General features: G+C 41.7%; 2 protein-coding genes and 1 long non-coding RNA gene across 3 annotated transcripts in view; all 3 read right to left on the reverse strand.

The window, feature by feature from the left end:
* Nucleotides 1–976: 976 nt before the first annotated feature.
* On the reverse strand, nt 977–7196 carry LOC114154915 (tumor necrosis factor ligand superfamily member 15-like). Its single transcript, XM_028034399.1, has 4 exons — nt 6732–7196; nt 4544–4574; nt 4398–4460; nt 977–3202 (listed from the first exon to the last, which is right to left on the reverse strand). Exons 1-4 carry the CDS (start codon nt 6978–6980, stop codon nt 2754–2756), a joined length of 792 nt encoding a protein of 263 aa, XP_027890200.1. The 5' UTR covers nt 6981–7196; the 3' UTR covers nt 977–2753.
* On the reverse strand, nt 5244–6725 carry LOC114154916 (uncharacterized). Its single transcript, XR_003597649.1, has 2 exons — nt 6228–6725; nt 5244–6170 (listed from the first exon to the last, which is right to left on the reverse strand). It is a non-coding gene; the product is annotated as an uncharacterized LOC114154916 (long non-coding RNA).
* Nucleotides 7197–10411: 3215 nt separating the features above from the next.
* The window catches only part of LOC114154699 (multiple epidermal growth factor-like domains protein 9), a 38604-nt gene continuing 23114 nt past the window's right edge, over nt 10412–25901 (reverse strand). Inside the window, exons 4-6 of the mRNA XM_028034030.1 lie at nt 22766–22915; nt 14189–14458; nt 10412–12497 (exon numbers count right to left, since the gene is read on the reverse strand). Of these exons, the coding sequence (XP_027889831.1) occupies nt 11965–12497; nt 14189–14458; nt 22766–22915 (953 nt within the window). The 3' untranslated portion in view covers nt 10412–11964. The remainder of the gene's footprint in view (nt 12498–14188; nt 14459–22765; nt 22916–25901) is intronic.

The raw sequence follows: 25901 nt of genomic DNA on the forward strand, positions 1-25901 counted from the left end.
GAACAGCTTTACAGTAATTTAGTATAGTTTGAACTGTAATCTTATAGGTATGTATTGCTATTAAAAGTTGTTTGAGGTCATACTTGCATCTTTATTGTAAATATTGCTGCAGTGATTGATGATGTTTAATAGTTTGACAAAACACATCTATGTGAGGAGAACCCAGGCAACAGCTGTTATCCACAGACTCTTCATCTCAGATGCTGAAGCTTGTAGCTTCTTCAGCGTTGTCATGGTGACCTGGTGTCCTCTCTCCAGTCTCCTTGTTGACGGTCTCAGGTTATGAGGACAGCCTGATCTAGGCAGGTTTACACATGGACCAGATTCCTTCCATGTCTTGATTCATTGAAATGAACTCCAGGGAATGTTTCCGTTCATCCACTGACTTTTATTCAATAACCTTAGCCAGGATACTGATGAACCAGTGAATGGACCTTCCAGAATCAGAACCAGAACCAGCTGTCTTTGTACTACAATCACTGGAGACACTCACTGCACTCAGATGATCTCCACTACTAGTACCACCTGGCTGGACCTCTGTTGAATTAGGTCAACAGTTTTAAAGGGGGTGAATATTTATGCAATCACTTATTTGATGTTACATATTTTTATTTGTCATTATTTTTTAAAAACCAGTTTCCATTTTGATATTTAAGTCCTTTTGTATTTTTGTTTTGCAAAAGCCTAATTTTACTGACCATGATTGAGTTGTAAAAGCAATGAAACATCCAAAGGGGTGAATACTTTTCATAGCCAGTATAAATCATATTCCTAGATATAGATTTATGAAGACAACTGCAGGTTCCTGCACTCTTTGCAGTTGGTAAACTAGACCAGTTGCTCCTGTTTATCATAATTACACGTGATCTTTGCGTTTGTCCAGACTGACTCTCTCTTCCTGAGAACAACCTGCTTCCTCAGATCAATGGGTCCTCACACTGACAAACTGAGGAATGACGCCATGTTGCACCAGATGTGTGTGTTTTTTTAGAATTCATCTTTATTGCAGAATCCCTGAACATCACTATACACACTCCCAACTATAGAGTTCACAGATAGCAATGGCATTTTAAGAGTTAAATCACAACATTAGCTGGAGAATACAGAAATACAGCTTGCAAGCCATGATTCAAACACTCATTTCAGCACATTATCAAGCGGCACCTTTAATAGAAAAAAAAAAGTGAAAAGCCAAAATAAATATTTTAACAGGTTTCTAATTTGGACCTGGCCTTAGGTCCAAACAGGCAGCAGACACAGCGCTGGCTAAAGCTTTTCACAGAATCCATCAGACATGTTTACATTTTGAACATGTCATTTTTTTCCCTCATCATCAGTTAGAAAAACCATGCTGACACAGCAGGACTTTAAAGAGAGTAAATACAGTCTGCTAATATATTTTTGGTAGAATCAGCACAGAAATCAGTGGAAGTGGGAGATTTTATACTTGACAATCTAATTTTTGTGCTTAGTATTCTTTTTGTGTGTTTTGTTCAATTGGATGAGTTAAATCCAGTCAACTTTGCATGGAGCTACTCTGTAGAAACTGTGATTTTAGTAGGACAACTTTCTGTCTTCATTCTCCATCCAGCTAAGTTCTTCCTGTTTGCTGCCTGTTTTTAGCAACTTCTAATATCAAAGAAGTGGCTTCAACAGGCAAACTGTTTCACACGTAGCTCCGGCTCTTCAAATCTACTGTCTTTTCATCCAAATGAAGTATTACACAGCTTTTATACTGACTCTAAAAGACTGCCTGACCTTAGACATTTCAGTAGCAGCTATAGAATTTGACCTGATCAAATGACTGTCTCCAGCAAAGGGCTGCATTTTAAAATAAATAACAATAGTAAGAAAATGGACGATGGCAAAGATCAGATTTAAATTAATGCAATTAATTTATTTGTACACATTTGCTACTAAAAATAAACAAAGTCATGCTTGTCATAAATCCTGGGAAAATGAATGCTTACTGAGAAATTCACCACGTGTACAAGGCAAAAAATTCCCCCTTACTTATTTACTTGGTTACTTGCTTCATAACAAGTGGCTTCCAGTGAATCACCTCAAGACTCCAGACTTATAGGAAACAATAATAAAAAACAATATAAAATAACTCCCAGCCTGATGCAAGCCCTATAATACATGTCCCTTTATATTAAATTAGAATAAATTAAAAGCTTTCTAGAAACACAGAAATATTTTATCCCAGCATAATATGTTATATAATAAATGTAAAATATAAAATATATCAATAGATTTAACACAAAATGGAATGTGCTGCAAAGTTGACATATTGGATTAGTGGGTAACACTTTATTCGCAACACCAGTTACGAACATGAAGGAGTCTTCATGAATGGTTGTGGTCATGAAGTGTCGTTTGGTAACTAGTGACACTTTTAATGGATTTTTAATTCTATTTTTAGTACAATTTTTCATTAAAAGTGTCATTATTTACCAAATGACACTTCATGACAACAGTCATAAACACTCATGAAGACTCCTTCATAACAGGTGTCATGTTGTGTTTAAGACAGTGTCATGTCAAAGTTATGCTCACTTCAAATAAATTGTTACTGATTCGTGTAGTTTAATTGCATCAGTGCTGTGGCAGCTGTTAGTGAAAAGAAAATGTAGAAAGGAAGCCAACCTGCTGCTGACAAGGTTCTACTCGGTGCTACAGAGGTGGACTAGTTAAAGCATAAACCTGCACTGGTGCGTACAATCTTTACTGAAGCAACTGCATCGTTGGACTCAGGAGCCAGTTAGTGGCTCCTGAGTCCAATCATCGAACACGAGCTGAGCTCCAAAGAATGACTGAAACTCATTTTTACGCATAAGGTCTGGATGAGAAGAAGTTACATGTAATTTGTCATTAGTATCCAGCTTAAATATGCCAGATGTGAAGAGAGATTTCTTTACATTTTGCTTGCAAGCCACTGTATCCACTGCTGTCAGGAGCGGTCGGTCCTTTCCGTCACCTTGTCTGAAGACATACACCCAGCTAGAGACCACCAGGAAAGGTGTACGATCACAGTCACTGCTCTCAATCTCATAGAGGGCCTGCAGGAAGACTCTGTAGAGGCCCTTTCTGGGCACCATCAGACTCCCGTTGGAGTACCTGAAACCTCCATCAATGTGCGCCTCTCCTAATGTGTGTTGCCAAAGAAGATATCTTCCATTCGTGATGTTACCCTTTGGAGCTGAAAGTGCAGACAGAAACACAAGATAGGATTGGAGATCTTTCTTCTTGCTGTAAAACATCTAATATTTCATGCAAAATTAAGGAAGAGTCAAAGGAAAGAACAGGACTCCACTGGCAAAAGGTTCAATAAGATCAAACTCAATATTATCTGGTTTGTACTGGTTATACTTCCATCACACTACTGGGTTTATGCACATGATGCTGAAGAATATCTAGTGTGGTCATCCAGCTCAGTGGCTGTCATGGTATTAGAAAAAATAGGCAGGAATCACTGCTGTTGTCTTAAAGCTGCAGTAAAGTAGATGTTTTTACATATTTGTTTAAACTGTCGCCATGTCATGACAGTATAGCATGAGACAGATAATCTATGAAAAGACAGATCTCCTCCACCTCCTCCATAAGCTATTATTGCTGTCTGAAGAAATGCAAAAACAACCAATCAGAACCAGGAGGAGGGGTTCTGATTGGCTACTGTCGGATGATCTGACAGTAGCTTGTCTGAGTGTTAAGCTTAAAGGGAGATGAACACTCAGTGGTGCTGTGCTAGCACTGATAAAGATCCACTCACCTCAGCATATCGAACCCTTAAAGTAGCTGAGTCGAGGGAGGAATGGGCCTCTAAAACTTTTACTAGAATATGTAATTAAACTCATAATTTCATGCCTTTATTATCTTACTGTCTTATTCTTTTGTTCCATATCACTGGAAGAGAGTGAAACATGAAGTGATAGTCTTAAGTGTTGACCATGTAGTATCTGGCTAAAAATAAACTAACTCAGCAGATTCCTGGGGAGGGAGGAACGTGGCTCGTCGCCCAGCTGCAAACTAATAGCACATGCTTTATAAATGGTTGAATGGGACTTTCCCAAAATAAGAAGTTAATTTCTGGAGACATTCCCAAAACACCTACATGCGTATGTCAGTAGGCACGACGTGACCTAGATAATCTCCAGAGTACTTTACCTCAATACCTCAGTGTTATTCTGTAAGACAATCATGTCTGGGCTGGGCTATGTTAAGACACTTTATTATTAATACTAGAATGGTTCCTTATCAGGCACACAGAAGTGGGGAGAGGCCAATAAATAAGAGAAAAGCTGAAGCGTCAGTGTCAGGGACGCTAGGCCTGCTTACAAATGGAAACCCAGAAAAGTCCTCCGTCCCTCATGTTTAAGCCTGTAAAACATCACTACCTGTCAACATGGCGCTCGGAAGCCTCTGTGCACTTTGAGGTTGTTGCAGCTTTTCAGCAACACCTAAGACAAAGATACAAAATATTTCGCCTTTAACAAATGATGTGTAAAACAAAAACCGACTTCAGCATCAACAACACATTTACCTGATGACTGGCTGTCAGACTCAGACTTGCTCTGCAAGAAAAAAACAAACACAGGCTTTGTTAAAACAGAAAAACAGGATCGATTTCTAAATTGGCGCTAAAAAGATCCTGTGGTTGTGAAACAGGAGATTCTGTTTAAAACCTGACCAATCACACTGCAGCTGGTTTATGGTGCTAAAGTACAGCTGCAGCATGACTTCTAAAACATGCAGAGTCTGAACTAAAAATAGCTTACGTGAATGTTGTTGAAGTTGTGCCCTGCAGCCAAACAACGTTTATATTACAATAAGACTAGCAAACCTTTATTATTTCAACCCAGCACTTTATACAAGGCGAACCCGGTTTGAATAAGAAAAGTCTGGGTGGAATACTTGGCTCCAGTAGAAAGCCTGGCTGCTTTTAATGTGACTCCAAGAATGGAGTCTAGTTTTCCTGGACTGAACATGCGAAGGAGGAAAGATTTTTACAGAATTCTGTCATGTTTTTAGCAGCAGGGAATTATTTTAATAAAGCAGATCCACCTGCACTGTCTTCCATGAACCTTTTCAGTGGTTTCCCTCTATTTCTCCTCCACTGACAGTTTCATAAACAAAATCCTTTGTCTAATATTTTCACAACCCCTGCTGTGCACATGTCCAAAATATTTAGGCCTTGCTTGTCCAACTTTATGTCTAATCTGTTCTATTTTTAATTTTTTTTTATTTTGCTCAGGAATCAGCCAATGGATTTCCGGGATACACTTTGGTGGGGATAATGGGGATATACTGTATATATGTAAACATGGAACTTCCTGCTGGATTCACCAAAATAGAAGAAAAAAAAATCAAGCAAGTTGTAGTAGAACCAGACTCCTTATTTTGGAGCCAAAGTTTGTTACATTTAATTGGTAAAATAAAATAAAGTTAACACAAATGAATCTGTTTGCTTTGTGGTACTTGGAGAGAAAACAGGGTTTGATTAAAATCCAGACTAACAGGTCAGACCTCACAGAAAACCAGAAATCAGCAAAGGCCAGTAAAAGCCTGATGGGGGCATAACTGCCTACCGCTTGAATGAGAATTTATGTCTCCCAAAAACAATATGTTATATTAATCTACCTTCAAATGTTGCCATGTTTAAAGGCTTTGTTAGTTGTGGCGTGAACAGCTTGCCAAACCCACTCTACCAATGTTAAACAGCATATTCTGCTCATGACTGGGAAACATTTACATGATTGGATGATTGAAGTTTAAAGATACAACACATGTTGGTTTACTGAATTTATTCACTTAGCAAACAGGAACCTTAGCAGAATGTCAGTGAAGCGAACAACTGCAGCAGATGATGATCCTGCTGATCATCAGCTTGGTGACACATTACTGACGGATGCCATTTTATTCCTCAACCGGGATTAGTAATAAATCAGCAAATGTAGTTTTGTTTGGTCACACTGGAACACGTGTGTTGACCAACTTGGTCTCTGCTCCTTTATGTTATTGAGACAGCTTACAGGATCACATCTCCACATCTGCACTGAGGTTGTTTCACATGAGGGCAAAACTTGTACATCCAGAAAGGCACATATACTGACCCCCACATCATCACACTGCATTCACCAAATCCAGTCAGCCATTGGCAGAGAGGATTCCTAATGGACAGAACCCACGTTATCAACAGAGCTGGCCAAGCCACAAAATGCATAAACCAAATAAATGCAAGATCTACTGCAAGGATAACAGTTGCAACAAAGAAAAAAAAAATAGATTAAACATACACCATAGAGACCGACAATGAAGAGAGAGTGAGGAAACTCGGGACTTTCCCTGTAGGCTGAATCGCCTTTTCTCTCGGCTTCCCCGCTCCGTGGGGCGCAGTCCACGCACCCATGTTGTCGCAAAGTCATAACAACCCACATCTACAACCAGCACGTGCATGTAGAGAAAGTTCGTGCTAGGTGAAGTTCCTCTGTCAGAGTGCTGCCGGCAAAAAGAGACCGATATTCACTCATTTAAAACATGAATAAACCATATTCATTGTGCACGAGGGAACACACCCTGACCTCCCTGCTGACAGAGCTTGTTCACCAGTTGCGCACTTTGAAAAACTCAAGTTTGCGCCCTGCTCCACCGTCAGCAGCTTCTTAAACAATAACACGTTTAAAACGCGGTACACGACGGCTGCTGAGAGTAGCTTCAATATGAACAGTTACCTGACTGTCAGTAGCACAGTCGCACGGCGTCTCTAGTCTGAGCGTCAGGAATACCGCCAGAATTCCGCAAAGCAGCAGAAGGAGCGCCGCTGCCACAAACTGGGCCATCCGTCGTCGGTGCCTTTCCCTCTGGAGCTGAATGTGTCGGCTCTTCTGGCACCGAAGGCCTGCCTCTGCCTCTGCCTCTGTCTCTGTCTCTGGCTCCGCTCCTCCCTCATAGTCACACCGGCAGCTGTCCTCCTCCTTCATGTCTTGTGCCTTCCTATTCGCGGACCAAGTCCCGACTGCCTGCCACAACCTCCATTTATCTGCACTTTCGCCCACGTTGAAAGCCGCGCTCCATTGAAAAGAGTCTCGATTAAAAAATGAGTTTCACCCAGAGTAGAAAATCACACCAGAACTTCCTGTTTCTGAGGGCTTTGATGTTCCCGGAGTATGTAAAAAAAAAAAAAAAAAAATCTGCCTGGTTGGCATGAATAGAATATATGCGCGTGGTAAGAACAGAGCAAAGTCCCTGTAAAGACGCTCCAGCTGTCCTTCCTGAAGACACATTTAGAGCTGCCAGTCCCTGCAGATTCACACTGATTCGCTTCTAAAACGACCGTTTATTATAAAGCAAATGAGCTGCTCTCTCATTTCACACAGTGGACATCTATTCAGATCCAATTATCCATGTTTGTGTGGCAGAGGCGGAATTAGCCGTTTTACAGTTATAAACATCAAGGGTTCTCTTCTTTGGGTCTTTTGTAAGCTAAATGTTGCAGACATTCCTGACGGAATCTTTCAGGTGATTCCCAGCTGCAGTCTCTCCTGGTCTTGACTTGGGTTGTACAGTCAACCTTAATATGAACATAAAAACAATCTCTGTGAAATATTGGTGGAGAACCATTCTCCCAAAGCATTTAACAACACATTTGCATACGTGTTTTTTAATGTTCAGGTGCCTGCTGCAACATTAGTGCACATGTATCATATTTCCAAAAACCATGAACAAAGATGTTCCGGTTGCCATAAAAGCATACGACTTCCAAAACAACTCCATGTTCCTGTCTGATCATACGATGTCTTACTGAATTCAACATTGTGTTCAATTCAAAATTAAACAAATGATAAGTAATAACTGGTTTATTCATATCTGAGATGTGAGTTTCTCCTTGTAAAAAAGCCCATTTTAATGATTTCAAACTGTTTGCTATTAAACACATCAAACCAACAGAATGGATCAGACTGTGTTATGAAGTACTTTTGTGATATTTTGAAGTATGCCATGTTTCAACAAATAACAGATACAACACGTGTAAATTAAAAGTCAGCCTTTTAGTTGAGTGCCTGGTTATGTTTAAATGATGCAGAGAGTTGGGCTCAGCAACAAAATACTCCTCTGGAAACCTTCTGGTACGACGATTTGAAAATGTGAGTAAAGTAGCTGGAGAACTGGCAGCACTATTGTTTTTGTTTTAAAACAGGCAAAATGTCCAAGTCCATGAAAGTAAAATGTTAACATCCAAAGGTTAAAAACTAGCCCACATTTACTCTTAAACCATCAGATTCCCTTTTCCCCAACGATGTAAAACAATAACCTGGCCAAATTCTTCAAATTCAACAGGTGGGATTTTTAAACTCAGGTTGTGCTTTACATCTGCTCAAAACAAATGTGAGGGAACAAAACCACAAACCAGCGACCGCGTCGTTTATCCTGAAAACACAGAAATATATCTTAAAACACCCGCTCACAATACAGGACCATTTTCTGTTCATCTTTTCTAATGTTTTAACGCTTTGCGACGTTGCAGGAGAGCTGTTACAAATTCCACCATTGTCTAGTAAATGTAACAGAAACTGACAGGCAGGAATCACTTTGTTTAGCAGTGATTGTTTTACGCATCTAAAACATCTGTCCACTTTGAAAACAGAAGTAAAAAGTTGCTGCTTTCAGCAAGCTGTTCTTGACGTCAGCCAGTGTTTGCTGAGAGACGCACTGGCCACATGTGATGGATGACGCAAAATGAAAAAAAATACAACAACAAAAAAAAAAAAAAAAAGGGAAGAAGTGTAATCAGGTTCATGGAGTTCCAGTAGTTGCTAGCTGTGATCATGGTGCTGTCGGTCTGGAGCAGAGAATGAAAGGAAGCAGAGATGCAAATCCTCAGGGTTCTGCTCCTGTCTTTGAACTACGATGGGCGCTGCTTTCAGATGTGCTTTCAGAGGAACTGAGCAAAAGGGCAAATCTCCATAATTAATATGTGGTTACAATATAAATCATGATCAGAAGAATGGAAACAAGTGACTGAAAAGGCCTACCTCAGTACTAGAGAAGTAAAGATGCTGCTCCAACAGGGATTTCTTTTGTCATCCAACCTTTAATTACACAGTTGTAAAGTTGTTACAGTTACACAGAAAACAACAGCACAAGTGCTTATTAAGGATTCTTCTGGTTTCTTTCCTTCAGGTAGAAGCTGCACTGTTTTGCTCCCCAGGGCCCACATTCTCCCAGTTTGGGAAAGACTTTAGGAAGGAATGAGCCGGACAGTTTCCCAGGAAAGAAAGAAGCCTAGTCACCTCGAAGAGCTGCTGTCGGTAGACAACGCTTCTTTAAATGTAAAGAAAAGAAGCGAAAGCTCTAGAAACAGGTTCTCGACTCTGATACTTGTCTGTTTGGACAGAATCCTCTCCAGCAGGAAGTGACCTCCTGTAAACTCCTCCAACACATAAACATACAAACTGATGTTCTTACACTGCAAATGCAAACATTGAAAATAGTGGACTTAAATCAGTTTTCATCAAATTGCTATCGACACTCACTTTTAGTAAGTTACATGGAATTTGTGGTTAAAAAGTCTCTCCAACTCACTCTATTTGAGCTGGATTCATTCAGAAAAAGTCAGTTTTTGATAATTGTATTTTGATTCAATACTTCATGCATCCAAGTACATATGCTTTACTTGGGTGTTTTTTTTTTCATTTCTGGAGCCAGTATTACATATTTATATAGTATGCATTTCAAATATTTGATGTAATTAGTAATTCTGTGAAATGGGAGAGGGGGCTACTTGGTGGAGCAGAGTTAAAGTGCAACCCACATGGAGGCCTTAGTCCTCAACGTGGCTGTCACAGGTTCAAATCCCGGCCTGATGATTGCTGCATGTCTTCCTCCTCTGTCATTATCCACGTTCTTGTATGACCTCTCTCAAATAAAGGCCACTAGAGCCAAAAAAGCCATATTAACAAAAGATGGACGCATGGCACCGAGTTGGACCTCTGCTTCCTGCAGGACCGCCTTAACTCTTTGTAGTGCAGCTGCCAGAAAGGCGTTTTTATTTTCTCCTCCTAATGTCTGCTTACTGGAAATTTCCTGTTTTTCGGCTCATCGTTTGCTGTGAACCACAAATGTTTGTGTATTAATTCCCAGAAGATCAGCAGTTTCTCAGACCAGCCTTTCTGGCAGCAACAACTATTCCACATTCAGGCTTGCAAATTAAAATCTTTCTTCCTCATTCTCATTTTCAGTCAGCATGTCATCCCCAGCAGCACATCTCCATGGGTAAATTCACGTGCCGACATGCGACTGGCTGATTGGATATTTTGTTTGCAAATAAGCAAAATCATATATTTATCTAGTAATGTGCGGAGTGAATGTAAATGAGGGATTTAAATTGGAATATTAGGAGAAACACAAGTGAAACAGTTAAACTCATTTTTATTTGAGAGTTGAGCTCTGAGTTTCAGGTTTTATTTACACAGTTTGGATTGTTGCAGTTCTGATTTCTGGGCGCTCTCAGTCCTCCGACCGTCTATGTGGCAAAGTAGGAAATAAAAACAATAGAAAAAGCTGACAGCAACATCACGCCCAGAGAGGGTCAGCGCTTGTTGAGTGACAGTGCACACACAGTATCCTACCTGTACAATAATCGTGCTACTATTCACATTCATATGTACATTAAGAATTGTATTTACAGTGATCACATTAGGGAGAGAGAGCCGGTACCTGAGGAGTTACTTCCATGATTAGCTTTTTACTCGTTCACCAGAATAAAAAGAAGCGCATCCGGCCAGTGCTGGCCCAAATAACAGCAGGTCCCTCAGATTCCCGACCGGGATCCGGCGGTGACCGCACTGGTTTCACAGCTCACTGCTCCCGCTGATGCAACACGGCTGGAAGTGGTCAGAGGAAGCAGCAGGCTCCATAACAACAGGATCAACACTGGAGTTGTGTTTACGTTTCAAACATCAAATGGCCTTGTCATTTGAGTCACACCACACACCCTCCACATAACTGCGAGCCATTTTTATGAAGGTTTTTTTTTTTTTTTTTTTTTCAAACCTTTGCTGAGGTAGGCAGCAAAGAGCAGATAAGATTAGAATTTTATGGCATTTTACGCAAGCCCAAGATGTGTCCCTACCCCAGCAGTCGCGCAACACAGGGACTTTATAAAAAAAAAAAGGTGACTGCTGTTTCTTTAAGAGAAACACACCTCTTGCACGCGTTCAAGTGAGCCGACACACTTTAACAAAACACAGGAAGCTATAAAACAAAAAGGTGAGGTCACTTCACTCGGACTTTCTCCAAAAGCGCACAAACTGTACATGGAAACATGTTGGGCGAGTAAAAAACACCGTTCAACAGCACACCGGATAAAAAACACCATTGAGGAACACGTTGGAAATGTGCAGCAATTTCTCCCAAGAATGAAACGTCAACAAATAAATAAGAACAGAATAAAAATAATTCATTAAATAACAATCGTTGTCTCAGTTTAGGATAGTCTAAAAAGTAATCTGAGTTGAACTTAAACTGCCCAGAGTCCATTAAAAAACAAGATAAGATATATATATATCTATGAAATGCTAGGCTCCCATAAGTCCTCTCATTGGGTTCAGGAACATCAGCTAACAGGTGTATGCTTTGCACCTGTCACAATATTCCAATTTACAGAACAACAGTGACCCCTGCAGGCTCTTGATTGCAATAAATCATATTCTTTTTGGAAGCTTTTTCACTGTTCATCCATTTCACAATCAAAATATATCAAATAGTGCTTTCTCTCTCAGGTGGGAACTTTGTATCCATTTCTCTGATCTCGAACATCGTCTTTGTCCTTTCTGTCAGTTTGCAAAGAGGTGCCATTTCTCCAGAGGAGCGGGTCAGACGTTAGGGAGCTTTCGATTTGGTATGTTCCAGCAGCTTCATGTCATCTGTAAATCTAGGAGTCTGATTTGGGGCTGAATGACGGCGTTAAGCCTTGTAGTTGTTTGCCTGTGTGGTGAGCGCCAGCTGACCGTTGGGTGCCACCTCTGTGGCCTCGTCCTCCAGCAGGCCGGACACGTCGGCGTTGGGGATGCTGTCATGGTAGCTGCTGAAGCTGATGTTGTCCTCCTTCAGCTCGATGGTCCAGAAGGGGGCGTTGAGCTTGCGGTTCTGGTACTCACGGTAGGTGTACACGCCTCCCACGAAGCCCAGCAGCAGCACCACCACCAGGATGATGACGGCCAGGATGATGACTTTGAACTGCGTCCATGAGACCTCCTTCAGGGCTGCTGTGGTGTTATCAGTGGGACTGCTCAGGCTGGTCAGCAGGGCCTGTGTGGTGGTGGTGGTGGTGCTGCTGCCCAAGGCGGTGCCGCCGTTGTCGTTGGATCTGTGGACTGGGTTGCCTTTGGTTGCTGTGGAGGTCAAAGTAGTGCTGGTGAAAGGTGACGTTGGGGAAGACCCGCCGGACGTGGGGGTCTTGGTTGTGACCTCTGCTGGTGCTGGTATCACCCGCGCTTCTGAAGAGAGAAAAACATTTTAAACTTCAGCGAATCTTAATTCAAAGTGATGTGGCCAAGAAACCCACAATCCAGAACAAAGGCCTACAAAACTTGCTAAACCAAGAACACTGTTCAAACAGAACATTTCGAGTGAAAGGTGGTGCATCGGTTCTGCAGAGGTGCACAACAGGGAGCTGCAAGAGCGTGTGAAGATGACTGAGGGGAGGGGGTGCGCTCCCCTCCCCTCAGTCTTGTTCCTAGTTTAATGCTTTAACTATAAACCCATCTTTGGTATCATCGTTTCTGGTGTATAAAAAACCCTTGAAATAACAAGCAACACTTAGCTTGGTAGGTGGGGGGCAAGTAAAGCCCAGTGACCACTTGGGAAAAACCTGAAAGAGTGCTGGGTCTTTTTTGTTGTTAATAAATCTGAAGATTCCCTTGACATTGTGTTTTTTCTGTTACCTCTTTCAGCCGTTAAGCCGTTAACTTTTTTCCTATTCTATAACCTCCAAACCTTTAATGTGTGGGATGAAAATCTCTTTTCAATCCCTCAGGTGTTTGGGTTTTTAAAAAAATACAAATACAATACATTAAATTGTCCAAGTTTTGTCAAACACCCCAAGGTCAAGGCTAAAACATTGGGGTCAATGGCCCTTCTCTGTGGCAGCAGCCCTAATTTGGAGTAACCTTCCCCTGGATCTTTGTTCTATTACTGATCCGGGTATTTTTAAGTCTAAACTTAAGACTTTTAATACTATGTGGGATTGTGTGTGGATATTGTATTGTTTTTGGTCATGTCATATTTTTAATATAAATTGCTTTGGTCTTCCTGGCTGGTTGTTGTTAAGAGCTAAATAAACAAATCAATCAATCTTTAAGTTGAAGTCTTAAAGATCACGCTATTGACAGAAGCAATGCTGCTGATGATGATGAACGCTGAGAGACTATTTTTCTCCAGAATGCCTGGGTATCCTCTGTGGGATGCCTGGGGCTTTCACATATTTTCTAAAATACTGATAATTTTATTTATTAGTTGCAAAAGAGAATCCTGTGGAGGAACTTGAATCCAATCTTGCTTGTCCAACAACAGTGTGGTTCTGACTTATGAAAGGATTTTAACATCCAGTCCTAGAAGCTGTACTGCAAAGTTGCAGCTACATGAACCACAGAACTTGTGGAACTATGTTTGTTGCCAAATGAGGCCAAAGGAAAGATGCTTGGAGAAAACAAAAAGGTCCAGGCCGAAGAACCTGGGCACCTTATAGATCATTGAGTTGAGCTTGAGCTCACAATGAGACCTTTCATCAGACACAAAGACAATGTCATCGACAAGACAATGATCCCAAACAAAGCAACAAATCTACAATAAATGAGATAGTCGAGTTGTTACAATGAGTCAGTCAAACTCCAGACTTCCATCTGACTCACATACTTAAAGGAGCTGTGCAGGAACACAGTGAACGGTGATGTAACAAAGAGCGTGCCTAACTTCATTCAAATAGCACCAGAGTGATTTTCTCTGAAGTTGGCTCTACGTGATGCTGAGTCAATGGTTGAATTTTCTTTCCACTCACAACTTTTTAACATTAATTTTGTGTTTGCTTATTAAAAGTAATAGTGTTAAATCTTGATTTTGTACACTTGAGATTAGGTTAAAAAAAATTAGAAGACTGTAACAAAAGCATGTCTTGAGGTTCTGGCCTTACTTGGACGGGTGCAGTTATGTGCTCTGGCGTCCCCTACGAACCCAGAGGCGCACTCATGGCACCGGGACCCGGAGGTGTTGTTGATGCATCTCAGGCAGCTGCCGGTTTTAGGGTCGCAGAGCTGGGCGGGGCCCAGAGGGTCCGCGTTGCCGCTGCAGTCGCACAGTGCACAGGTCCCGGACGCGTTGTAGAAGCCAGGGCTGCACTGGTCACAGTGCGGGCCGCTGTAGTGGGAAAGGCACCGCTCACACACGGCAGAGCCGCTGGAATCTGAACAAGGAAAGAGAGGTTACCACGTCAGCTGCTGATCACTGCTTGAACCAGGAAGGCTTTCACTGATGATGCTCAAGAGTCCCAAGATCAAAGGGATGGCTGTTGATTAATTAACAGAGAAAATTCTAAGCAATACTTCATGAATTCATACAGATTCCTAAATGTGTATGAACATTAAAAAAAAAAAGGTAGAAAAATACAGCAATAAGACACAATTGTGGTGCTAAACCTTAACCTGAAAAACCCTTAGATCAATGCAGTGTTTCAATGAACTCTTAAAATGTGCCTTTTGCCACTAGGGGGCCCAAGATGACTAGATGTGAATGTGGAAGCCATGTTGTGTCTTAGCTGGTTGTTTTCTCTCAGGTACAACCCCTGGCAAAAAGTATGGACTCACCAGTCTTGGATGAGCACTCATTCAGACATTTCATGCTGTAAAACAAACTCAGATCAAAAACATGATACAATATTAAGGTCGTTCCAAAGTGCAACTTGTTGGCCTTCAGGAACACTCAAAGAAATGAAGAGAAACTATTGTGGGAGTCAGTGAATGATACTGTAATTGACCAAACACAGGGGAATAAATATGGAATCACTCAATTCTGAGGAAAAAAGTATGGAATTATGAAAAACGCATAAACAAAAGACCATTCAACATACATCACTAGTATTTAGTTGCACCACCTTTGGCTTTTATAACAGCTTTCAGTCTGTGAGGCATGGACTTGATGAGTGACAAACAGTATTCTGCATCAATTTGGTGCCAACTCTCTTTGATAGCAGTTGCCAGATCAGCTTTGCTGGTTGGACCCTTCTTGTGGACCATTTTTTTCAATCTCCACCACAGGTTTTCAATTGGGTTGAGATCTGGACTATTTGCAGGCCATGACATCGACTGAATGTGTCTTTCTTCAAGGAATGCCTTCACTGTTTTTGCCCGATGGCACGATGCATTGTCATCTTGGAAAATTATTTCATCATCACCAAACATCTGTTCAATTGAAGGGATGAGAAAACTGTCCAAAATGTCAATGTAAACTTGTGCATTGATAGAAGAATTAACCACAGTCATCTCCCCAGTGCCTTTGCCTGACATGCAGCCCCATATCATCAAGGACTGTGGAAATTTGGTTGTTTTCTTCAGGCAGGCCTCTTCATAAATCTCACTGGAACGGCACCAAACAAAAGTTCCAGCATCATCACCTTGTCCAATGCAGATTCTTGACTCATCACTGAAGACAACTTTCATCCAGTCATCCACAGTCCATGATTGCCTCTCCTTAGCCCATTGGAGTCTCGTTCTTTTATGTTTAGGTGTCAATGCTGGTTTTCGTTTAGCTTTCCTGTATTGAAATCCCATCTCCTTTAGGCGATTTCTTACGGTTCGGTCACATACATTGACTCCAACTTCCTCCCATTTATGCTTCATCTGTTTAGTTGTACTTTTTCGGTTTTCAAGACAAATGGCCTTAAGTTGTTTGTCTTGACGCTTTGATGTCTTTCTTGGTCTACCAGTACGCTTGGCTTTGACAACCATTCCATGCTGTTTGTATTTGGTCCATATCTTGGATACAGCTGACTGTGAACAGCCCACATCTTTAGCAACCATGCGTGAAGGGTTACCTTCCTCAAGAAGTTTCACAATCCTCTCTTTTGTTTCAGGGGACATTTCTCTTGTTGGAGCCATGGTTCTCACCACTCCACTTCGTCCAGCAGCCCTCCAAGGTGTCGTGACTGCAGGTGTTTTGAACTGCACACTAACGGGCACATCTAATCTGGGGCAGGTGTCCATTTAGGGAAAGGAAATAGACTGGGTGTGTCCTTTTTTTTCTACCTCCAATTTGAGTGATTCCACACTTTTTTCCTCAGACCTGAGTGATTCCATATTTATTTCCCTGTGCTTGGTCAATTAAAGTATCATTCACTGACTCCCACAATAGTTTCTCTTCATTTCTTTGAGTGTTCCTGAAGGCCAACAAGTTGCACTTTGGAACGACCTTAATATTGTATCATGTTTTTGATCTGAGTTTGTTTTACAGCATGAAATGTCTGAATGAGTGCTCATCCAAGACTGGTGAGTCCATACTTTTTGCCAGGGGTTGTATGATCATGGAAACATGGACTGCTGCTGAGTCTCCTGAGGTCAGGTCACACCCTGCCTCTTCATTTTAATATTCTCCACTAGACAGGCTGACTGACCCAAACTTTAATAGATAGACATGTGGCAAATTAAAGGGGAAAAAAATGTTTGTTTCACAAAACTAGGAGAGTAACAAAATAAATACAATCTGAAATATAAATTTATTAAAAATGAGAAGATTAAAACACCTAGAGAAGTGGTATGTCTGAAATCATCCTCCATCATTATCCATAAAAACATCAACACACCCAATGAGGGAAGGTGTTTAGGAATCACACACACACACGAGGAGCAGTTCTGGAAGCCTCCACATAAAACAGATTCAAGGCTTTATGTTCATTTTGTCATTAGTTTGTGTTGTTATGATTTAAAATCAAAATGGCCCCTGCTGTGTTACGAGTCAGAACTTCCCAAAACAAAGCATAATGGGCAGATTTGATGTAAATTCTGATTTTATTAGGAACTGATCTCCTTTCAACACAAGAACCATCACTGCTTATTGGAACCAAGTGTTCTTTGTTTCCAAGAGTCGGCTTTCTCTCTCTGTAACATGACACTACCGCCCCATCTAGCATGTCGGCCTGGAGATGCAGTATTAACGGCGCTCCCTGAGGGGGAACCTTTTCACTAAACATCGTCTTACTGACAATCAACAAGTGTCCAACAGGCCTGCCTGGACCTCTGAAGGTGGTCTTGGTGGTCCTGCGGAACAAAGGGAACAGGCAGCAGGGAAGCATCAATTCATCACCCAGTTAGTCAAACGTGGGATCCAAGCCATGCTTGGAACAGGTGCTGTCTGGATTCAGCCTTCACAAGTAAACACAACCAAAGTGGAGATGTTTACATCCATTCATCTTCAGCATGAAGCTCACAATAAGTCTGGCTTTTTCTGTGGTAGGCTGTGAATACAGCGAACACCTTCAACGAGTTTTAAAAGCAAGAATCAGGTGTGGCAGTAGGAATTTGTTGTGGATTTTCTCTAAACCCCACTGGTTTAAAGTGACACATACAGTACAAGCTCAATTATGCGAATAGAACTTCAGCTGTTTTGTTTCTAAGAAGCTTAAAATTGGTAGATGACCAAAAGTAAAAGCACTCGGGATGTGAATGAATCCCCGGGTGAGATGGGATTTGGATTTCCTCCAGCATGTTTGTCCAAGAGTTTCCCCCCCAAGAGGCAACGCTGTACCTCCAGACTGTGGCATTGGGGATGTAGATTTAATCTTTCTCCTTTTATAACAAACAGCCACATGCACCTTCTAAATACAGCTTTCAATCTTGTTCTAGAAGATATTTTATAAAGAGCAGTGGGGACCAATAGAGGTAGCTAACAAACTTACTTGAGCTCAACTGGCTCGTAGCTTCAGTGATTAACTCAAAACTTACACCGATTCCATTATAGGTCTTTCAGCTACAAATCATGTACAGAGTACATAAAGGGTACTTATGAGGACCCTTTATGCCTGACTATTGCTTTCCTATTCCACTCATTTAAATCTCACTCCACAGACAGCCTGAGATTTCTCCCATTCACATGGATTTCTCAGGTAGAATTCTTCCAGCCCAGTCAGCAAACAGAAGGAGAAGTTGTGAACAATGATGTTGATTTTCTGTGCTGTTTTAGAACTGTAGCCCGCCTGTAGTTTTAACAACAGCAGCAGAAGAAGTGAACGTCTGTGTTGGTCAAGCTTCCCAAAATGAAATTAACATTAACAATCGCCGCATTCAGATCTGCTCTTCTCTCTTTGCAGTGGAGGCATTTTCCAGTAAGCTTCTTAGAGTCTAACAGCCGCATTATATATATCATAGGCAAAAATTAGTGACTGGGTAAAATTTAAAACTTCAACAGAGTCCATGACTGCAGGAAACAATCGTTTCTCAGTAGCCGGAGCCCAGGCCCTCTGGATGAAGTAAAGTTTAAAATAAGGGGGTCATTTTTACCAGGCTAATGAGAACTGGGTTGTCTTATACATTTTTACATTTAACCTGTAAATATTGACTAATTATCATACAAACAGGGTATCCATAACAACATATTAAGGCTTTGTTTAAACTGAGAGAATCATAGCATTTTTGTTGTGATTCAGTCGCTTGTTTACATGTCTCCAGTGATCAGAGTCTCAAACACCGACACTTTTTGAAACCAGGTCTCACACTGAAATCTTTTGGAAACATCCTCCACAGATGTGAAAGCACGCATTCACAAAGCGCGAGTGTAGGGTTTATTCTACACTCATATGCTGTTTGGGAATGAAAGGGCAGATGACAAAAACAATGATATATAGCCTGTTCAGTTTAACGCAACTAAACATACTGAAGTGTTAGGTGAACACTTGGTTCATCAGATTCGGGTTACTATTTTCTAAATGAGGTGGAAGCTAGTTAGGTAGAAATTAAGGCTCAAAAGCAAAAGCACGTTTTGATTACATGCTAAAATTACAGCACCATCTAGGGACCCAGCATGACAACTACAGCAGATTCAACGTGTCTTTGAGGTCTCATCTAAAATGTGCAACTTTTCCTCAATCAGCATCTAAAAATAATGGCAGTTTCCAGACAGCAATCTCACCTAAGAATGAGATTCCAGGTCTTAGTTAGGTTACTGCGGAACTGCAGTGTGCGATTAGCTACTGGTAGTACAGAAACATACATGATAAATATCATAATGTCCCAGAAGAACCCTGACTGCACTTTGTCAGTGTACAACTTAGAAGCATTGCACAGGAATCATGTGAGTAAAGGCTTGTATCAAGCTTGGCTAGATGAAACTGGCTTCCAGTCAACTATTGGACTATTACAACGGAGTCCAACAGCCAACTCCTCTCACCTAAAATATAAAAACCAGTGAGAGTGGAGCTCAACCCTAGGAAAGTACCTTAGATACCAACTGTGAAAAGCAGACTGATCCTCTGCAACAGTGTGGATCCATGATGGAACCAGTCTGCAGTGGAGCTACACACAGAGCTATCTGCGTTGCCCTGGCCTAGTTGTAGGTCTGTCTAGAGTAGTCATGTGACTGCGCTGTATTCCAACAGTGAGCAGTCTGCTCCTCATGATAAGCTTGATTTAACCTCTGCTGGGGGTTCAAAGGCATCAGCCTGTAGGTTTGGGTTACATAAGAGAAAAGAGCTGCTGTGCACAGCACCGCATGGGGCCGGCAGGCCTGACCTGCTCCCTTATCCACAGTCCTCTGCTTTATACGACACACGAACTAAAGGTCTGATAAAGCCTGAGATGCTCTGTTTATGTAAGAGTTCCTCTCCTGTTTAGGAAAGAGGAGAGGAGAGGAGGACAGATTTTTGCTGATGTTCAGGATGAGCTGTCAGAACTGAGCCAAACTCTACCACTAGGTGAAGACACAATCATAAATGGATGATTTAGTATGTGTGACCCACATTCTGTACTGGTGCAGTTCTCCACTTCACCTCTCTGAGTGTCTGCAGGGAACTAGATTCATCCACCTCAACAGGGTACATTAGCACATCTAGAAAGCTCATCCATGTTTTAACGTGAAGTCAGGATTCTCCATGGTGGCGTTTCTCATTTGTCACCGATACCGAGGAAACCACTAATATACGACTGCTTCTCTCTGGTGTCAACCACCTTCCACAGTCACGCAACCTACTAACGGGAACCAGGAAGGACATTTTGATCATCTCTTCCCTCACTCAGTTTCTCCTGCAGTGATGCTGTCTAAACAGAGAGCGATGCTAGCCCATCCCCCCTCAGTCTGTTGCTGCCTGTCTCTGAAACGGCCCAGCTGTGCTCACGCTGTCCCTGCTCAGCTCAGCCTGGTTTATGTCCCTTCCACTTCCTCCCACGTTGTGCAGTCTCCACTCGGGCTCCGAGCAGGAACCAACGCCGACCGCCCTGGTGCATCTACAGCATGGTTGTTGTCATGCAGGGAGCCGCCAATGGGGGGCATCAGTAGCTGCCTATGGGAATGACTAGCTGATGCAAAGCTAAATAAAAACTGAATGGTTCACATGGAGTTTGATGCAGATTGGATGTGATCTAAGTCACAGAGTGGTGCTGCGATGTTTGAGCCTGATGAAGTGAAACCGTGAAAGGCCAGTGACACACAAAATACAACACATGGCTCCACGCCAAGCTGTAATTAGGGGGTTCTGGCAATGGAGATAATCTCTAGTCTCTATTCACCTGCTTACATCATCTCCCTATTATGCTGTGTTGTATTTAAAAAGGGAAACACTAGCAGCCTGGAGGTGAGTATAAGGGGTCATGTGGGCAATGTTAGAGATTCTACATTCCAGACCCAGGCACTAATCAATGGTGACGTGAACAAACTGCTACCTTTTTTAGATAGCTGAGACTTCTTATCCCCTCTATATCCATAGAAACATCTCATCACATTCCGCTACATCAAATAGTCTTTATAAATGACCACTCTACTATTTTTGGTAATACACTAACAATATCAAAGGCATCTATTAATTTGTGGAGTCTTGTTAGTCACACAGTAAACAGCAAGAGAAAGGAAACATTGAGTAATCAGAACCATTTCCTTTAAGTGGTAGAGTAGTGATGAATTATTTAGATGTCCATGATTGTACTACAGGTCCCTACATGTTGGGAAGACGTAGTAACCAGCCTGGAGCTCTGGCAGTGCGGTGTATTCCTGCAGGGACACGCAGTGTTTTACACCTTATTCAGGTGTAAAACAAAGCTGCCGTTACATTTTTTTCCACGAGATTCCCACAATACTGGTATATCTAAAAACACATCTAACCTGGGTCAGAAAGTGGTAAAATGAAACCCATTTTGTGCATTATCAAAACTGTGAGGTATGTGTTGCTTTAAATAGGCAAAAGGTTTTGAATAGTGAATGTATATAAGGATGAAGCGTGTTAAATCTCATTGTTCTACTGCTGCAGGACAAGCTACATTACACATGCCACCATTTCACCAGAAACAAACACTAGGGTTTCTTTCGTCTATATTTAATAAACTGGAAATGTAAATTAAATGCTCAGTACTAGTTGTGGGATCTGATCATAATTTTTATTGAGTTAATTGTAGGGTCTGTAATTAATTAATCAAATATTAATCCAAAACTATCTACAAAATCAGCTACGTTTTCAACTAAAAAAAATTACCCTTTTTGCTGCTAAATTATTGAATAAATATGAGTTCAACAACAAAGATATTAAACTTTTTAGTTGTTCTTCCGGTTCTTCAACCATCAGGTTTATGCAAAGTTTTGTTCTAGCCACTCGGTTTTCCAGTGTTTCAGGAACTCCTGATCATTCATGGAAATCCTTTAGAAAGGATGCTGACATTAGCGTTGGTGATGTCTGTGCTGCTGCTGCTACATGTTTAGCATTGAGATGCTATTTTAAGCTTGAATAGCTTCGCTGATAGGCTAACTCCTTCTAGCACAACAAAACAATAGTTTTTTCCAGTGTTTAATCAGATTGTTTCAGAGCAGAAATGATGCCCCAGTGGGGCAAGAGAAGCAGCTTTGTCGTCCATCACTGCTTGTGCATCATATTTACAGGCGTACCGTACCAGAAACACAGACAAAGGCTTCGGCTGGAAAAAATTTTAATCATTTGCATTAACATTTTTAATGCGTTCAAATCTACGTAATTAATTAATCGCAATTAAAGTATTCATGTCTCAGCCCTAATCTGCACACAACCCATGAAATGCTGGTAAATTAAGATTATTTTCTTCAGGGGTGCTGTGGTGGCACAGGGGCAAAGCAGGACCCACGTATTGAGGCCTTCGTCCTGGTGACGGTGGTTGCAGGTTCGATTTGCCGCATGTCTTCCCCCTTTCTCATTACCCTGTTTCCTGTCGAACTACTTTCAAATATAGGCCATTAGAGCCGACGAAACCTTTTTTAAAAAAAGATTATTTTCTTCTAAAAAAGCCCCAAAGTCATTTAATACAGCATTCAGTTTGAGAAACAGACGGGTCATCCTTAAGAAGCTGGAACTAACATAAACAGATCTCTATAAGTCATGCACTGCACCATTAATTATCTGCACTGTACTCCTTTGTGTTGAGTGGTGTATAAAGCTAGACTCTGAAACAGCAGCAGCCAACAGAAAACCAACGAGTATGCCGGAACTAAGTTAGACTGAGTCTGCCTAATGCTAACAACCAACCATAGGATTAGAAGGAGAGCGGGGACTGACCGGTGAGACAGGTGCCGGTGGAGGTGGAGTTGGAGCAGGGGCACGGTGCACAGACTTCGGTCGGGGCGGCACCAGGACGGCGGAAGAAACCCACCTTGCACTCCTCACAGTTGGACCCCTGGGTGTTCCCCTCACAGTTCAGGCACACTCCTGCGGGACACGGCAGACTTTATGTGAATAACTGACATTTTTATGATTTGTGTTATGAAAATCAAATCAGCATGTAATAAAAGTTTTCATACAAATTCCTCAATATTTTCCTGTCAACAACAGGTTTGGTGCTCCTAAGAGCAGAATGCATTTACATGAATGTATCTTCAAGGAAAAACATAAATACATGATTTCACGAAGGCAGTTCATGTTTTGCAACATCAAACTTTGCTGTGGGAAGATATCTGAGCAGGAGGGGTAATGACTGGGTTGGTGGTGGGTGCTGTGGTTATGTGTGTGTGTGTGTCTGTGTGTGTGTTTTGAAAATGTGCAGAATTATAAACAGCTACATGAAAATATTATAATGCAATATGAATTCAAAGCATGCTAAGTTGTTTTGTGGGTTTTCTTGTCTAAACATGGACATTTTAAAATATGTTCTTAAAAACATAACGTCAGCAATTGTATCTTATGCTTCTGAGCTTATGTCTCTCAGTTTAGGAATATTCAGCAGCTGCTGCTGATCAAATAGTGACATGATTGGATTCTAGTGTTGAAAACACTCCAGGTCTTCCTTTAATCACTGTTAAGCATTTCAACTAGTCCATCTCACAGAGTTTAAGACAAATCCACTGACAGGTTATTTCGGTCAGTGAGCCCTCTGCAGGAAGTTGCATGTACTTTCTCTAAGCTCTTAAATAGATTCCACAGGAACATCTGAAAGATCTAATCTTCTGTTCTTTGGAACATTTATTTGGGTATCTGAAGTCACCAGTGACTTGGATGAGTGAAACATCACAAACCTACAGGCCAGTACAAGAACCGAGAAGCTGTTCTCCATCCCAGGGTTCTGGAGATCTTTACATGTCCTCTGGGAAGAACCTTTTTCTGTTGTGATGTACAACAATAACAATAACTGCATGACTGAAAAAATATTAGGCGATCCAGAGGTTCTCTAATGCACAAAAGCTATTTACAGTATATATGCTGCAGCGGGAAGGCACAATGAAGACATCTCATAAGGGTTTTGAGTTTCCAGTGAAATATGAGATGTTCTGGCCAGAGCAAACTTTGTTCTTGTTTTTTTTTTTTTTTTTTTTTTTTTTTTTACCCCTCCAGGGGGTCTTTTTGTGGGCTCTAGTGTCCCTTATATGACAGTAGGCTGACAGGAAATGGGGAAGGAGAGGGGGGAAGACATGCGGCAAATGTGGCCGGGTCCAGGAGTCGAACCCGCGACGGCCGCGTCGAGGACTCAAGGTCTCCAAATACGGGTCGCGCTAATCACTACGCCACCACGGCACACCCTTGTTCTTGTTTTTGACAAAAATCAAACGTGTATATCAGTTCTTGCAAAGTAAGAAAACCCTTACAAAGCCAACAGCTCCTCTCACTTCTAATCATGCTATCTTGAATAGACCTCCCAATAAGGAAGCTGTAATTCAACTGGCTGTGCTTTGCTTCCATAGTATTATGAAAAAAAATAATACTAAGGATGCCCCAATATGGTTCCAGAAATTTTATTGGTCCCAGTCATGGAGCTTTGAAAGGATCGATGGTTATAACAGCAAAATACTTTGCTGATCAATTCTGGTCTTTGGCTTGTCTTTACAAAAATGAACAATGGCTGAGAGAAACATGAAAGAAAAGAACAATGACCTGGACAAAAAATGACAGTCGAACTGTGACCTATCGCATTCTTGAAAGTATTGAAGGAAATATCACTGTTGTGTATTTAACAGTGACTGTGAATTATTATGCCTGCATAGTGACAGATGAAGGTTGCAAACATGATTCCACCTAGATCTGGGCATAGCAATTAGACAAAAATGAAGGAAGTTGATTCGCTGGTAACGGAAAACCTAAGAGACGTTAGTTCATGAACCTTTGTTTATTCTGAGAGTCAGAATTAGTTCGATTTATGTGAAAACAGTTGATGATAAACTGAACAATCCTGTTTGCAGCTTTAGCTCTTATGCTAGCTGGACACAAATCCCTGCAGTCCTTTCCTTAAGTCCAGAGTTTTTGGGGAAACATTTGCACCATGTTCCTGGATGAACAGCCCTGGGGAAAGTCTGGGTCGGGTTTTAGAGGGAGCTGTCAAACCTGAGCTTTGTTAATCCACAGCGCAGTGACCACTGAGCCCAGGAGAGGGCTGCAGCTCTCCATCTGCCCCTGCATTAGAACGGGAGGACATATGGCTTCTTACACTGCCACCCCCACAACACACACTGTCCCCCTCTGCCTCTTCTCTCCATCAAACCTCTCATTCTCTATCTCTGCTAGTTTCTTTACGTATCTGAGCCTGACTACTGTAAGGTGAAAATACTTTCTGCTGATGACAGGAGTCTGTTTTGTTCTCGAAGTCTGAAGCAGAGTGAAAAGGAGGGGTGAGTTTTCTTCGGATTATAATAATAGTAATTTTATTTGTAGTGCCCTTTATATCTCTACTTGAAATCTCAAAGGGCTCATTCATATGCTGATGATTTCAAGCTACAGGATTGTAGCTGCAGCTGCCATGGGGCAGGCTGACAGGAGCGAGGCTACAATTTTTTGCGCCATCAGCCCTTCTGACCAACGCCAGCAGGCCAGGTGGGTGAGGTGTTTCGCCCAGGGAAACAACTGACAAGTGGGGACTGGGAATCTAACTGGCGATCCACCTATTGCATGGAGAACTCCTACTGCCTCAGTCGCCACATGTTTTCCACAGCAACAGAACCTTCTTTTGGGTTAAGCTAAGGTTGAAGAGATGTTGCAGAATCCCACAGATCTGCTCTGCAGCTTCAGGACTTCAGGACTCTGACACCATCTGGACCTGCAGTCTGGTTCCGGTTCCGTCTCTCCAACTGCCTCTTCACCGGACTTCTAGATACAGAAAAGTGGGAGGAGGAACCACAGGGGGCAGAGCATCATCTCCTGATTTGATTGAAGTCAAGCTTGAAGAAGCAGAAAAGTCCATGACTGAGGTGGAAGATGGAACATCTGAGGT

Source organism: Xiphophorus couchianus, chromosome 12 (genome assembly GCF_001444195.1).
Source record: "Xiphophorus couchianus chromosome 12, X_couchianus-1.0, whole genome shotgun sequence".
Lineage (NCBI taxonomy): Eukaryota > Metazoa > Chordata > Actinopteri > Cyprinodontiformes > Poeciliidae > Xiphophorus > Xiphophorus couchianus.

Bases quoted from the DNA above. Each gene is read 5' to 3' on its own strand.
- LOC114154915 (XM_028034399.1), bottom strand. From the start codon at position 6,980: ATGAAGGAGGAGGACAGCTGCCGGTGTGACTATGAGGGAGGAGCGGAG. The intron at 4,575-6,731 runs GTAACTGTTCAT...TTTTTCTTGCAG, and splicing joins ACTGTGCTACTGACAGTCAG to AGCAAGTCTGAGTCTGACAG. The intron at 4,461-4,543 runs GTAAATGTGTTG...TCTTTGTCTTAG, and splicing joins GTCTGACAGCCAGTCATCAG to GTGTTGCTGAAAAGCTGCAA.